Genomic DNA, 17,007 nt, shown 5'->3' on the forward strand with positions numbered 1-17,007 from the left:
TATCAGAGCGGGAGGTCTTGTGTTCGAGACTCCTCACCGGGGGTGATTAATGCAGGGGCATTTTCACATCGGGCTCGAGTGGGATAACTTGTGGGATGTGGGGACATATTCGGGGTGGGTGACCCATGTGATTTGAGGCCCACGGGGGAGCCCTTGTGTTCGAAACTCCTCACCGAGGGTGATTAATGCAGAGGTATTTCACACCGGGCTGAGTGGGGTAGCTCGTGGGATGCGGGGATACACTCGGGGTGGATGGCCCATGTGATTTAGGGCCCACGAGCTCACGAGGGGGGTTCATCCGAGTTCCTAACCTATGAGATGTGAGGCTTGGGCTATGAGATAAATGGATTAATTCGCCATACTCTAACAGTTAGAGTTTTTAGATCAAGTGGTTAATTGTCATGCATCAGGGTTGAAACTATTCATCCTTTAAAATAAAATAAAATTTATATTGTAAATTTGTTTAAGATAATCTTAATTATGTATTAATATTAGATATTTAGAATATTACAAGTCAGTTGAGTTAGTCGAGTTCTTAGTACTCGACTTTATACAAGCAAACTGATAGACAACATTTGTAGCAAAAATGTTGTTGCGTCCCTATCATACAACCAAGGCCTACCCAAAATGATGTGGCTTGTATCCACATGAAAAACATCACACCATAGTGTATCCGTATAGGAAGCAAACTAGATGGGAATGGGACAACGCTGAGAAACCGGAATCGAAGATGCATCAACCCATGAGACTCAATAGGGCTGAGGGTGAGGAACAACTAGTATACCTAAGCGGTCCACGGTGCTAGCAGAGACCATATTGGTGTAACTGCCACTATCAATGATCATCTTTCAGTTTTTTCCACACTTGACATAAGTGTGGAAAATAGAATTCTTGCGCCAATCATCACTTTCTACAATCTGGCTTAAGGCGGCTAACAATTGCAAGTAGCACGGTCTCAACTTCTTCAATTTGATCCCCGGCTTCTGATTGGACATCTTCTCCAATGTCGGGGTTCGCCTGAAGGGGGGGCTTTAAGCTGATTGACACGCGCATGGGTCTTAGTCAATTGAGTCATGGTGGTCCTATTGTACGCTTCAATGGCCGTCAAATGGTTGTTGATAGCATTAAGGGCATCGACAATCTGTTCTAGATTCATGGTGGGATGTAGGCCAAAATCACGTCTAGAACGAGTGGGCATACACAAGGTAACTCTTAGGGGAAAACCTAAATTCTAGGGTAATGTTATCATAAAGACAAAACCAACATAGAAATCAAGTTGGACATGCTAGGGACACTAATATAAAAATTTAGCAAGCCGTTAACCTAAGATTCTACTTTGAAAATTCAGCAGGATAGCAATCTAAGAGTACCAAGCCGAAAATTCAGCAGGATAGCAATCTAAGAGTACCAAGCCGAAAATTCAGCAAGAGTGTAATCTGAAAACTACAAACTGAAAATTCACTGAGGCGACAACTTGAGATTACTACGCTGAAAATTCAGCAATGGTAATGTAGAGAACGCAAGCTGAAAATTCAGTAATGCGACATTCCAAACTAAGAACAAAATTCAGCAAGATGGATTTTATATGTAATGTATGTTCTAACAACCCTAGATGTAAGTTCTACCCTAAATATATCCTAATTGTAACACAAAAATCCTATGCTAAACCTATGGCTCTAATACTAAATTTGATGCAAGACTTGTGATTTAATACTAGCATGCAACGTGGAAATAATAGAAGAGTCCATAAAGTAATTTAATTAACAAAAGATTCTAACCCATCACGTAATTAAGAGTAAACAATAGGAAATAAAATCTAATTTAACCTAAATCACACGCCTGCATGCTAAGAAATCACATATGCCAATTAAAACTATGCTCGATGAAAGGATAAAACTACCAATTTAGCATAGGCACGTTCCACACTTAAGGGACTGACTTGTAGGTTTTATGATTAGGGTTAGGAAGGGGAAAATCTGAAATTTGGAAAATTAGGGTTCATTGGAATTAGGGATTTTCACAATTTGGGGAAAAGATGAAATTAAGGCTAAATTGGGTGAATTGGTTGAGGGGATTGATAGATTTTAGTATTAGTAGAGGGGAATAAAGGTTTTGGATGAAGGAAAATTAGGGATTTTGGTTCAATTAAGGAAATTAGAGATTTAGGGTTTGAGAATTTGGAGAAATTAGGGAATTAGATAATCTAGGGTTAGGGTTAGGGTTTATAGGTAGAGTTAGGGATGGGGAATCAAATGATTTTGATGGGGGAAGCAAGGGGAAATCAAGGGATCGAGGAGTTGTTTGTATGGTCAGCATAGGGGCTCGCAAATCTGGTCCTATGGTCACACGTGTGGGTTGTTGGCTGGGCTTTTGGGGTCCTTAATCGTTGATTTCAGTTGGATGATGAAAAGTTGAAGAAAAAGATAATTTAGATGCTTTTGGATGGGAAGGGAAGAAGAGAGATGAAGTTTTTGGAAAAATACCTCTTTTTGGATGGAAAGAGAGAAGGAAGATGATAGGTGGAAGCCTCTCGCCTTCGTTGAATGGGTAATGGAATCACATCACACCTAAGCTCCAAATCACTTGGGGCCTATTTGGATTCGCATTTTGGGTGTATTGTATTGTATTCGGGTACTGTTCATGTATACGTTGGGCAATATTCAGAATACATCCATTAGAAACATGCCACTAACCAATGTTTGGATAGGAGGTATTGTCCTAGTATGTATACAATTTCTAGTACAGATTAATGTTTGGAAATGACGTATAAGGGCCACACATTGTATATACATATAGATATTGGTAGTCTGTGTACTATGAGAATTCCCATACAACCTACCTCCCACAATACAATTGGAAGAAATAATATTAAATCGAGACCATCCATCTAGTGTCCCTGCCAATGGATGGTGGGAAATCAAGAAACAACACTGATCAGAGAATTTCAGGTATCTTCTTCTTCTTTTCTTCTTTTTTTGCTACTGTGTTGCAACCGTTCAATTATTTTGATTTCACCATGCAGTTAAATCCACTAATCGGATGCCTGGTATCGTGGAATGCACCTTGATTCTGTTCATCTATGAAGAACGGATGGTCTCAATCAACCACGTGTACGTTTTAGAGATAAGATGCATGGGATTTCTAATACAATTGTGGGCACCGTACCATTTCCCTTAGAATTCCTCTATTTTGCGAATGAACTGAAGGCAGTGCTAGGAGATCTCTCTCTCTCTCTCTCTCTCTCTCTCTCTCTCTCTCTCTGGAAAACCCGGTAATTTTCCCATCCCAAGATCTTGTCCCTCACAAAAACCCTATTATTTGGAAATGAATTCAATCAGTGACGAACTGGAACCCAAAAACGGGGAGAATCCGGAATTTCCTAATGGAAGCGAGTCAGATCTACCTACAAAAGCCGTTCCGGATCCTGCAGTTGAAGAAGAGACCGAGATCAGATCGAACGACGTGGAGAAACCCTCACCGTTTGATGAGATCAGGCATTCTGAGGTCGGGAACGGCAAAGAAAATCGGACTCTCACGATGAGGGAGCTCTTGAATGAGTTGAAGGAAGAGAAATCGCCGGAACGAAATGAGGCTTCTGAAGAGGGAGGGGGGTTGCATTGGAGCATGCGTTTACAACGCAATGAATAGAGTGTACAGATGGCAGCGGAGGCCTCTGACAGTACAATACCGTCGATGTGAAGTTTTGGTTCGACGCTATATTCGCGCGCTTGCTGATCCATGGTCAGCTACTCCGAACCAAACAGTGTACATGTCACATTAGTCCCATTAATACAATACAATACACCTCTAACCGCGAATCCAAAGAGGCCCTTGTACTATTCTTCAAATCACATGAAGAAGTGAAAACAAATTTTTTTTTTCTTCAAAATAACGGCATTAGGGCTCCTTCTCCCTCTTTTATAGTATTAAAAAAGACCTTTTACAAAAAGGCACTTACAGAAAAGATTCTCAACGAAAAGATTCTCAACATAAAGACGCTTAATAAATTAAAAGTTGTTTATAACTCCCTAATCTCAACACAAATATAAGCTATCCAAAAATAACGAAGCATGTAAACAATCTAAACAACTAAACTATTTTGTGGTCCATGAGGGTCTACGATTAAGATGTCCGATGATGATGATCCAACGGTCCGATCATTGTGTCCACCCGATCCAACGGTCCGATGTGTCCATCAAGCTCCTATATGTAGCCCACCTGCATCTACACAATGTGAGGTCTTCAAAGATGCACGAACATGCACATGGGGTCTTCAACGTGACTGGGAATGTGAATTGGGACAAGTGGGGCTCCTGTAATGGTCATCTAGCCATAAGGAGACTGGCTTAGCCTTCCTTAGGGTATCCCGTATCAGTATCGGTTGGTGTAACGGTGCCCTCCGATACTGATACGGATATGGGGGCGTAACGGTGCAAATTTTTTTTTTTTTTTTTGCCGAAAAAATATGGATTAAATCCGGAATATTCTAAGCATTCCAAATATGCATTCATTTATAAATTGGAACATGTTTATGGTGGTGTAACAGTCCACTCTTTGGTGAGAAGTTGTATCAGACTGTCTGATGAATTTATGAACCGGACAACTTGGATTTGACTACAAAACTCATATATTTAATTTTCTAACCATCTACTATCAATGATAGATATATTAGAATGAATGTAATATGAAAATATCTTATATGTGTAGGTGTTTGCAATTATTTTTCATAATTTACTCTATATTAAGTTATTAACAATTTAACATACCCGTGGCTATGACTGTGATTCCCGTCCTGTGACCTGTCATTAGGGTTGTACACGAACTGAGCTAGCTCGGTTAGCTCGCTCGACTCGACTTGAAAAAGCTCGATTCGACTCAGTTCGAAGCTGAGTTCGAGCCGAGTTGAGTTGATTTTTTGAGCTTGAAAATGAGTTTGAGTCGAGTTCAAGCAGGCCCTAGCTCAACTCGACTCGGATCGAATCCAGCTCGAATCCAACTTATTTATTGGATTTCCACTTGAGGCTTGTTGTCCACTTGACAGGACCGAGTCTTTTTTGGCGGGTTAGGACGCAAACCCCGTCCCTTGAATCAAGGACGTTGTGGGGTGGGCCCTATGGTGAATGTTTCTCATACCAAAAACTAGCAGCATGTTTATTAGGTGGGCCACGCCTGACAGAGGCATGCACTATGGGGAGTTATTTGGGATGCAGTTTGGCTAGGTAGTGGTCGGTTCTATTCTTAAAATAATTTCAAGAAATCTCTAACTGGGCACTTCTGTTTCTTCTTCTTCCTCTTGTTTTTTTTTGTTTTTTTTGTTTTTTTTTCGTTTTGAAGTTCCAAAATCGTGGCTTTTTCAGTGGGATTTTGAAGTTGCACTTCAGGTGTTTGTGGAAATGCCTCAATGGCAAAATCAGCTCGATTTTGGCTCGAACATGGCCCGAGTTGGTGACCGAACCGAGCCGAGTTGGCCAGTCAGGCTCTAGGACCGAGCTGAGCCGAGTTCGAGCTGAGGTCACGACTCGATGTACACCCCTACCTGTCATCCTCAAGTCAAGAATATTTTTAAAAAAAGAAAGTAGTGTCTGATATACTCCCCTGCAACTTGATAAAGGATTACTTGATTGGTTGTCAGGGGAGCTATTTTAAATATAAGTTCGGCAGTGTCAAGTGCATGCTTGGCTTCTTGCAATAATACTGCTATGTGCTATATGCTGCAAGCCAGCAAATACTTACCTTAATACAAATATTTACTTACAATCACAAGTCACCACCAAAATAAAAATCTGTTTTTTTGTGGTTGCTCGACCTCCACATCATCGTCATCGTCATCATCAAGCTGATGCTGTCCAATAGGTGGGGGTGCTGCATATCCATAATATCTAGTGTCAGAAGGAAATACTAGATCAACGAAACCAGAGGATGATTGATCCTGACTAGGCAACGACTTCGACCCCGAGCAAGGATATACACCAGTGCCCATCGAATAGCCATACTGATGCCCGTACTCAGGCTATTGAGAATCTTGAGATTGAGAGCGCGTCTGCTGTGATGAGTAACTTGGATCTGGATCTGGATATCTATAATCATATGGATATGGATAGGGAGGACTACTTCAATATGAATGTGATGGAACAGGCTCAGTATAATCACTATAATCATAATCCAATTGACCATAAGAATATCCATTATAATAACCAGGACCATGAGCCTGCTGATGTTCCGGACCTCCCGGATCCGGTGCACCACTAGACGTACCCTCCTGCTGGCTGTATCGTGACTCGGTACACTCATAAGTCCGACTTCGTGTACTACCTCGTCGATGTTCATCGATATCACGATCTGTAGACAGCTGTATGGTGTGCTGAGCAACACCAGAAGTGCCAGCACCAGAGGCAGGGGGGTCATTATCACCATCATCTAACACAGTCACGCTACCACTGCTCATACTCTTTTGTTGATCTTGAGCCATACTTGGCATAAAAGCTGCCCCTCTTACTGGGTCCAACACATCTGCACGAATCTCTTGTTGTGTTGTGCGTATTACTGGGTCATCAATTTCTAATTCTTCACTATCCTCTTCAATTTGCTTTTCCCTTGTTTCCAAGGTGTCCCATATCGGTTATGTATTGGCTGTAACGGCCGATACGTAACGGTAACGGTGGGGTCCGTTACGCGATAGGGGGGCGTAACGGGTGATGCCCCGATTTTGCTACCGTAACGGCCATTACGGGCGTAACGCCATTACTGACCCGTAACGGCTGTTACGGGCCTTAAAAAATAGGAAAAAAAATACTTTCCTTTTTTTCTTTCTTTTCTTTCTTTTCTTCTTCTTCTTCTTCTTCTTCTCGGGAAGCTGCGGTTGTGGCCCTGCTGCGGCTGCGGCCACGTTGGCCTGCTTCTGCTTCTTCTTCCTCTCTCTCTCTCTCTCTCTCTCTCTCTCTCTCTCTCTTCTTTCCCTCTTTTTTCTTTTCAGTTTCCCTCTCTCCCTTCTTTTTTTTTTTTTTTTAATTCGCAGGTGTATCGCGCACCAGCTAGCTGTTGGAGGTATGTGTCATGCTAAGATGAGCGCTGACACTCCTCGAGCTCCGAGTTGTACAAACGGTTCAAGGGAGATCAAAGTTACGTGGGCTCCACAATGATGTATTTATTATATCTACACCGTTCATCTATTTTCAGAGATCATTTTAGAGCACCACAAAAAAGAAAAGAAAAGAATTATATCCAAAGATCGTCTGGACCACACCAAAAATAGCAGTGGAGATAATGATTTTCACCGTTAAACAATTCGTAGGGCCCACCGTAACGTTTATTTTCCATTCAATCTGTTCAAGCCTTAAGACAAGCTCGTCAAATGAATGGACGGTTTAGTTATAACGCATGTCAGCTTGATCTAAAACTTTTGTAGCCCCTAATAAATTTTTAATGGTGAACTTTTAATTATTGTTGTTTCTTATGGTGTAGTCCACCTGAGCTTTGGATGTGCCTCATTTTTGGGCTCATGCCCTAAAATTATTTGGCAAAATGGATGGACGGTGTGGATATAACACATTCATCACGGGTGGGGCCCAAAAAAACTTTGACACGTGTGCTACACTTCACAATCCGAGTCCCACCTAATTCGTCAGGTCCTTAAAAAATTGTACATGAGACATATATTAACTTAAAATTTACCAATTAAATTATGGACTGCAATTGCTAACTCACAATGCCAAAATCAAATTGTTTGAATAGTTTGAATTGTTAATTTGTGGACTTTTATTTTTTAAAATAGGGCCTTTTGATTTTTTTTCATGATTCACTATCTAATAAATGTCCACCAATTCATAAGTGGGATAATGGCAATAAATTACATGAATTTGAGGCTAATTTGGGGCATAGATTGGTCTTCCAAGTCAGCCCCAAATTGGCAATGCCATCTACTTGAATTTAATTTCATTTTTTTAAAGAACTTTTGAGAGAAATGAAATCAAATTGTTAAGTATATAAATTAGATATTTAAAAAATTAAATATATGAATTTTGTAGTCAAATTCAGGTTACCTGGTTCAAAAATTAATCAGGTAGTCCGATACAACTTATCACCAAAGAGTGGACCATTACATCGCAATAAAAATGTTCTAATTTATAAAAGAATGCATATTTGGAATGCTTAGAATATTCTGGATTTAATCTATATTTTCATATTTTTTTTGGCAAAAATAAAATAAAATTGCAACATTACAGGCTGTTACGTCCCCGTATCGCCGTTACACCCCTGTATCCGTATCGGTATCGGAGAGCACCGTTACGCCAACCAATATCGATACGGGATACCTTGCTTATTTCCAACCAAGGTAGAAGCGAGTCATCCTCATAATAAATATTGTCTAAGTTTATTGGATAGTGGTCTATGTCATCGGTGGCTGTAATGCTCCTATGATGTCGTCGCATTCTTAGCTTTATATTGTAGTGCATGAAAACAAGTCTGTCCAATATCCTAGTCTGCAATCTATTCCTATTATTTGAATGAATAAGCGCAAAACAACTTCGATTCCTTTCGCAACTAGAGGAAGATGTTGTCTGGCTCAAAACTTTTAATGCAATTTTTTGGAGAGCCTTCGTACTCTCTCCGAAATTAATCCACCATTCGGCTGGTTGCAACCTAGATACTGCATGTTGTGTAAGAGCATCTCCAAAGCTACCTAAGCGATTTCCAAATGTATCTAATTCATTCAACGCCTTTATTTGCGTATCTAAGTCAGGATCTAATCTCTTTATCATATTCTTTAGCCTGATACGAACTTCATTATCCGTAATAAATGATTGAGCATATCTATACCTAGGATTTAGGTAGTAACCCGCTGCATGAAGATCGTGATGGAGTTGTCTTGTCCATCTCCTGTCGATCATTTTCCAATAAGACTCTTAGCTTCTATAATCACGTTGAATTGCCAACTTTGCCTTATCCACGACATCATATAGGAAGCCCATTATAGGTGCTTCGTCGGTTTCAACAAGACTGAGTACCCTCATTAGTAGATCCATCACCTTTAGGATCGACTTGACCCTCTTTCAATATTTATTGTCCCGTATGGTTTTCGCAACTTCAACTGGTGTCTCTGATATCTTCTTCCCATGTTTTGTGTTGAGCCAATCCCGGGAAGCGAACATCTCACTCAACTCTCTCCTATGCTGGAATAAACTCTCTAATGCTATAAAGTTTGTTGCGAATCTAGTCGCCGCAAGCCTCAACAACTCTCGTCCTTTCGTGAACTTCCTCATTATTGCGACTACTCGATTATGGTTGTAAATAAAAGTCGTCACTTCACTTGCCCTTTCAACTATTTCCTTAACATTCTTCTTCTTCCCAATATCTTCCAATATAAGAGATCAATACAATGGGCAACACATGGCGACCAAAAAAGATGTGGTCTCTTCTTCATTAACTTATGTCCTGCAAGCTTATATGATGCTTCATTATCTGTCACAATCTGCACTACATTCTCCTCTCCAATTTCTTCCACAACTTTATCCATTAGTCCAGTAATATAATTAGAATCTTTTGTTACCTCTGAGGCATTTATTGACTTGTGGTATATAGTTCCTTAGTGGCAGTACACTATGAAGTTGATCATGCTGCGTCTGATTGGGCCAGTCCAACCATCACATATGATTGTGCATCCTCTGGCTTGTCATATAGGTTTAAAGGTAGCCATGTATGCTTTCACATTCGCATACTTTGCATCTGTCCATTTTCCTCTAATCTCCTTAGCCGTGGGAGCTTTTATTCCTTCACCTGCTTCTGTTGCTGCATCAATTACTACCTACCATATGGAGAATTAGCCGCGTTAGGAAGTATGTTGGCATGTATAAATAGCTTTACTGCTGCCCTACCTAGCTTTTCAACCGAAGTTCTACTCCATATTTGTTTTATCTTCTTTTGTTTAGTTGATTCTTTCCTAAATAGAATTAGATCAATAGAGGGTCTCCTAGGCTTATTTACTTTTTTATCCAAATGTATAGGGGCATCACGGGAATATGTCTGTCGTCGGCTCCCAAACACATGTCGTATCCCATCAAACCTACCCCCCACCACTACCTGCAGAAGCAGTTGCACTCCCAGTCCTCCCCGGTATCATGTATTGACCCACTCGTACCAAATATGCGGTGACGTTCTTCCTCTTCACGAGCTAGACGCAAGCTCTCTCTCCTAGTTATAGTTAATTAATGACCTATGTCTATGTGAGATTGTGAGTATACTCGCTATTTTAAATTTATATACAGTTTTAGAATCTAATCATTAAAGATGATTTTATGTTCTAAATCCTAAGAAGCTCCAAAACCTGTTCAATATAAGAAAATATAAACATAAAGTCATTAATTCGAAAATAGAAAAAAATTTTAAAAAAATATAAAATAACAACAACAATCTATAAAATGCACATTAACATGTTCTAATATGATTAACACATTATATTTTACCATTAAAATAGCAAAACATTCAATAAAAAATTATTTTTTGAATTTTTTTTTAAAAAAGGCCGAAAATAGTGCGTAAATAGAAAAAAATTATAAAAAAATATAAAATGACAACAACAATCTATAAAATGCACATTAACATGTTCTAATATGATTAACACATCATATTCTACCATTAAAATAGCAAAACATTCGATAAAAAATGATTTTTCGAATTTAAAAAAAAAAGGTCGAAAATAGTGCGTAAATAAAAAAAATTATAAAAAAATATTAAATGACAAAAAAATCTGTAAAATGCACATTAACATGTTCTAATATGATTAACACATCATATTCTACCATTAAAACAACAAAACATTCAATAAAAAATGATTTTTCAATTTTTTAAAAAAAGGGCTTAAAATAGTGCGTAAATAGAAAAAATTATTAAAAATAGAAAATGATAACAACAATCTGTAAAATGCACATTAACATGTTCAAATATGATTAACACATCATATTCTACCATTAAAACAGCAAAACATTCAATAAAAAATGATTTTTCGAATTAAAAAAAAAAGGGTCGAAAATAGTGCGTAAATAGAAAAAAATTATAAAAAAATATAAAATGGTAACAACAATTTGTAAAATAGACATTAACATGTTCTAATATGATTAACACATCATATTCTACCATTAAAACAACAAAACATTTAATAAAAAATGATTTTTTGAATTTAAAAAAAAGGGTAAAAAATAGTGCGTAAATAGAAAAAAATTATAAAAAAATATTAAATGACAAAAAAATCTGTAAAATGCACATTAACATGTTCTAATATGATTAACACATCATATTCTACCATTAAAACAACAAAACATTCAATAAAAAATGATTTTTCAAATTTTTTAAAAAAGGGCTTAAAATAGTGCGTAAATAGAAAAAATTATTAAAAATAGAAAATGATAACAACAATCTGTAAAATGCACATTAACATGTTCAAATATGATTAACACATCATATTCTACCATTAAAATAACAAAACATTCAATAAAAAATGATTTTCGAATTAAAAAAAAGAAGAGGCCAAAAATAGTGCGTAAATAGAAAAAAATTATAAAAAAATATAAAATGATAACAACAATCTGTAAAATGGACATTAATATCTTCTATTGTGATTAACACATCATATTCTACCATTAAAATAGCTAAACATTCAATAAAAAGTAATCATATCTATTTTTGAGCAATTTCTGAAAAATTGCCCACGGAGCTTTGAATCAAGAAAATCCTTAATATAAGTTGTTTTTATCTATAATATCAAGCTAAGAGTGGTCGAAAATAGCAATAGAATGATTTAGGAAGAGTTTGAAAGAAAGAAGTTAAAAAAGAAAAAAGAAAAAAAACAAAACGGACCTTAATAAGCCAAAAATAAAAAATAAAAAATGACCATTTTATGACTGTTACGGTCCCGTATTGCGTAACGGTCACGGCCGTTACTATTACGTATCGGCCGATACGTAACCGATATGGGATACCTTGGCCCTCCTCATTCATTATGGTACTCGGATGTCCTCATCATACTCCTTAACACATTTTATGTGGAAGTTCTCTCGAGTGAACCAGGGTATCCAGATAACTCCAATTGCCATGGAACTAAGTTCCAATTCCATGCTCATCCAGATGACCCTTTGGTGTAGTGGCGACCATTACTTTGGTAATCATCAAAGATTGCAATCAGACTTTGGTGGTCCTTCATTAGGATGTGAAAAAAAAAAAAAAAAAAACAGAGATAGAAGCCTGGTTGGGGATTCTCATTAACAAAGGGTCTAAAATTCGGTGTGCACGCACCTTTAATACTGTTTTATATGCAAATTAAATACTTTTGTTGGACGAAGAGTTTACAATACCAGTATGCAACCACAAACACCTCAAGTACTGTATATGCATTAATTTGTGAAATGCAATATAACAACAACAATAATAATAATAACAGAAATGGCTTTCTACTAAAGCATCCTGGAACAGTATTTAAGAAATGCATATGCAGTATATGCTATAATTAGTACGAAAACCTGGCACTCTTCGAAAGATGTTTGTTTTCAAAGAGTAGAAACACCAAGGTTCTTTATGTCAATATAAAAATATATCTGATGACTCCATTATTTTGAAACATTATTTATATTTTTTTAAGCGAGAGTTAAAATTCTACGCAATAATTGTGTTTTGTATCTACAATGTATCTCCAGTTAGTATTGTCTGTGCAACTATTCTTCTTTTCTTTGAAGTGATATAATCTCTTAATTGCATGCTTCCTGGTGTGAAATATCGATGGGTTATTGTTGAGGGTGAAAACAGGCAAGGTCTGTGATGCTGTTGAAGTGGCTGGGAAGAATGTGCTGTCAACATCATCAGTTGTGACGACCGGAATAGTATCTCAGAGGTAACTGCTCAAATTTTCCCGACGATACAAAAATAGGCCCATCTTTTGAGCGAGTGACACAAATGTTCTTGAACGAGCTCCACAAGGGCTACTAGCTAGATTATCATTCTGGATTATAATATGTTGTATGTGCTAGATCCAATTAATGAAGTGGGCCCCATCATGTATGTCATGGAAGACAGGTCTGCTCATCAGGGAGCCAAAAATATATGCTTAATGTGGATGTTTTTTTTTTTTTTTTTTTACCCCACAGCCCATTTTTCAGATATGCAGGTGGGCTGATTCTTCTGCCATGGTATATGCATGCTTCTTCCACCTGATGGTTAACTGGATCCTACACATTTATCACATTGGCTTGTCTGGGAATGGTAGGATTTGTAATCCTACTCCTGCAAGTAGACATCACATTTCTCTTGTTGATTTTTCTTCCTACTTGTGCCTAGAATTACCTTCCACCAAGCAGCAGTTATTACTTAACTGTCTGTAGTTTTAGTGATATCTCATACCATCCAAGGCTGTCACACTTTTTGATGGTTTTCTATTAGATGTCCAATGACAGCCAGTGGCAAACAGTTATGTTTGTTCTTGAATTTTATGGATGTTTCAGGGAAAATATCGGTGGTTAGTAATTAATCATGATAAGCATGCCCCTTCTCCTCTCTCTCTCTGTTTTTTTTTTTTTGACAAATGCTCCAGTGCTCTTAGAGCACTCTTAAGTTATAGTGTTCCTAGTGGCATTGAGACCCTCAAAACAGTCCCCTGTATTGATCTAGACTATTCATTAGGTTCAATGCTCATGTCATGGGCTACCAATACCTTGGCAACATGACACCAATCTAACAATCTTAAAAAATCTGACCCACAGCATTTAATATTGACAGTCAAGATCTTTTACATAAAAATAAGCCAAACCAACAATTTGATCCATTTAACGTAATCCTCTTCGATCGGCTATATGCTATTTCTTTGCACAACCTAAAAGCTTCCTTTCTTTCTGATTGAAAGAGATGCTGGAGCCTAACCAGCCATGGATCAGTGCATGTACTACCCTGTTGATCTGTGTCATCACCAAGGAGCCTTGCTAAGGTTGTGTCTACAATAAGTATGCAGTTCTTCTCTTGCATAACATGTGCCGATATGGAGTTCATTAAGTGTGTCTCATCCATGCATGCACGGCACCTTCAAAATCAGGCATGCAAAGTGATCAGATGTAGGCTGATGTTCATCTTTATTGTAACGGTGCATTTTCTTTTTGCATGCATGGCCTACACTGTGACTGGATTCATCCATCTTCGTTCCATACATCCATTGCACTGGTGAACTGCCCCAATGTTTACACATACATAGCATGGGGAGATTAGGACTATTCATACTTGAAAGTAGCTTTCGGAGTAGTTCTTGCAATTAATGGGTTTTGGGAAGTGTCACCCATGAATGAGGTATTGCATCTTCATATTTGGTCATTCCTGTCGATGTGTCTCCGACCTATAAAGATAATAGTCCGTACATTTCGAGCCTTTTGAGCTCATAGTTCAAAAACATGTTAACTTGACTCAATGTTCAGCTGGGTCAGGTTGACTCATAGGCACTTGACTCGATATCTAATAAATATAAATATGAAGAAATTAGGGATGGAGTAGATATTGACATGGTTAAGGTCAGTATAAGTAATAGAAAATATCAATTTTGTCGACCAACTACTCAATGGTGCATTGGTTAAGTTCATCTTTCTCATAGTAGAGGTTAAATTTATCCTTCTCATAGTAGAGGTCCTGTTTGATTCCATCCCTCCCTATTTACAATTTATTTATGTTCACACTATAGTTTGCCAAGTGGCTTGTTTTGAGTCAGTTGAGTCATGTAAAGTCGTCTTGATGAGTGATCCTGAGTTAGGATCGAGTCAGACCGATGAGTGAGTTGCTGGACTCAGCTCAAAATGTGAGTAAAGTTGACTAATGAAGTCTACTCCTTAATTATAGAAGTGTGTTTGAGCTATACCGTAATTAAGTCTACTCCCTCTCCTGCTGCAGGTATGGCGATCAAGCAGCTGAGTTGACAAATGAAGGCCTTGATGCAGCAGGGCATGCCCTCGGAACTGCCTGGGCTGTCTTCAAGATACGGAAAGCGCTGAATCCAAAGAGTGCCATAAAGCCCACAACCCTAGTGAAATTAGCCGCTAAAACTGCTCCTGCTGAAATGAAGGCTAGGCAGGCGAAGTAGTGCAGCGAATCAGTGAATGGTGGTTCTTTCTTCATGTACTATTGAGTTGATTGGAATTGCATGTTCTTTTGATGATCCTGTTCCGCGACCTCTTGTAAAACTCCAGCCCTTGTCTGCCATATAGATTGTAGATATATGTAAAGTTAATGGATTGAATTGTTGTACTCATCTTACTTGTCATGTATTGTGTGCATCTCTGTTTAAAGAGTAGTTCCTAATTTCAGATTCCTATCTTCTAGCTCAAAACAAAGATTCCCCATATATATGCTAGTGGGGCTTTATGTACAGAGGCACATGTTTTCATGATCTCACTGTGGGATGTCTGTTGGCGAAAATTCCTGTTGTGGTCCATTGAAATAGATGGTTGGTAAAATGACTACCAGCTACATGAACTCTTTGGAGTATGTTATGGCATACGTACTTTTAATGCCTGGATCCCGCAAAACGTGCTGTGTTGACATGTGTATGGGGGCATATATGTCAAGTGCTTGAAGATGGTGTGTTTGGAAATGGGCATGGCTCATGTTTTAAATAAGTTTTCAACTTTGCTGTTATGAAAACTAGTGCGTATGGCACATTAAACGCATGTGGAGAGAGAGGGTATGGCACATTAAACGCATGTGGAGAGAGGAAGGGATGGATCAATCCTCAAGCTTGATCATTTTTAACCTTGATTGTACCATAGATGATGTTTCACATATTTGATGTCTTATATCGTCTTGTACTACTATTTCTTTTATTTTGAGTGAAGAAGAAAGTTATATATTGCTGGCCATACATAGGCCATATTGTTAAACCAGACACTTTTGTCTCCCGTCTCTCATTTTTGGTTTGGCCCTATGCCTTTTTGTTTTGTTCATTTATTTTACTTGAATTAAATTGCAGTTTTCCTTCACCAAAATTATATTTATCTTCAATTTTCACAATGTTTACTATTGGATCCATCAAACTTTGACATCTCAAATATGATAGAACTTTATTTAGCTATCTGAAGCAAAATTGTACACGATCTTGTCAAAAAAGGTCGATCAACATTTATGTCTAATATCAGTTGTTATGAAAAAATATCCGTACACGATCAGTGCAGGCAAAACAAAACTATGAAAGAAAAGAGCCTAACAAGCCAAAGGGCTAAAAAAAGGAGAGAGAGAGAGAGAGAGAGAGAGAGAGAGAGAGAGAGAGAGATACGTGGTTCAATCATTAAAAGAATTTCCCACCAAAAAATACCCTAGAGGAATGAATGAAAATCACATTAATTAAACGATTTTAACTATTTAACCTACAATCCAAGTAGAAGGATCATGAAGGAAATTTGACTGATAAACTAGTTATCAACTTGTATTTTTAACCACCTATTCTTTTTTACTTAAAATACAAGAGAACGGTGAGGATTGTCTGAATTTTTATTTTTATTTTTTGCCAAGGCCATCAATTTTAGAGCGTGCTAAATGAAAGATGTGGACCTTGCATACATATGCCATGTCTAGTTGGAGCCTTGTTTATGTTCCCTATTCTTCTCCTTTGGTTTATTCTCTTAGAATGTTCACTTTTGTCTATTTTCCTTAGTGAGAATTTTGTTGCACCAAATATCATAAATTCATGATATTTTGCACCAAAGACTAATGAATCAACAAATGTTATTTGGTGCAACCAAATACATACACCCTTAATTTTAGCCTAAAGTAACGATCAAATGTAGTTATATGAACCTTCACATACCATCATTTCTTTCCCACATATGTATAAAGTATTTGAATCATTCAAATGGTTGGTGACACTGTTTTGATACAGAAACAAGTATCATGGATTGAAATATTTATGTTCAATAATAACAAAGGAAAGTGGAAGAACGAATATCATTGCCAATTTTATTAATTCTGAGTTCGTATTGCATCCCTCATGTTTCCCTT

The 17,007-nt window shown here is 37.8% G+C and overlaps 1 protein-coding gene across 4 annotated transcripts in view; it reads left to right on the top strand.

The window, feature by feature from the left end:
* Window positions 1–15,265, top strand: part of LOC131251331 (protein EARLY-RESPONSIVE TO DEHYDRATION 7, chloroplastic-like) — a 28,397-nt gene extending 13,132 nt beyond the window's left edge. For 2 of the 4 annotated variants that reach the window (XM_058252013.1, XM_058252014.1), the window contains 2 exons: window positions 12,793–12,877; window positions 14,908–15,265. In XM_058252013.1, the coding sequence (XP_058107996.1) occupies window positions 12,793–12,877; window positions 14,908–15,097 (275 nt within the window). In that variant the 3' untranslated portion in view covers window positions 15,098–15,265. Of the gene's footprint in view, window positions 1–12,792; window positions 12,878–13,142; window positions 13,246–14,907 lie in introns of all 4 variants that reach the window. The other 2 variants (XM_058252015.1, XM_058252016.1) reach the window with 2 other exon arrangements.
* The last annotated feature ends 1,742 nt before the right edge of the window (window positions 15,266–17,007 follow it).

Source organism: Magnolia sinica, chromosome 7 (assembly GCF_029962835.1).
Source record: "Magnolia sinica isolate HGM2019 chromosome 7, MsV1, whole genome shotgun sequence".
In the NCBI taxonomy this organism is placed as follows: Eukaryota; Viridiplantae; Streptophyta; class Magnoliopsida; order Magnoliales; family Magnoliaceae; genus Magnolia; species Magnolia sinica.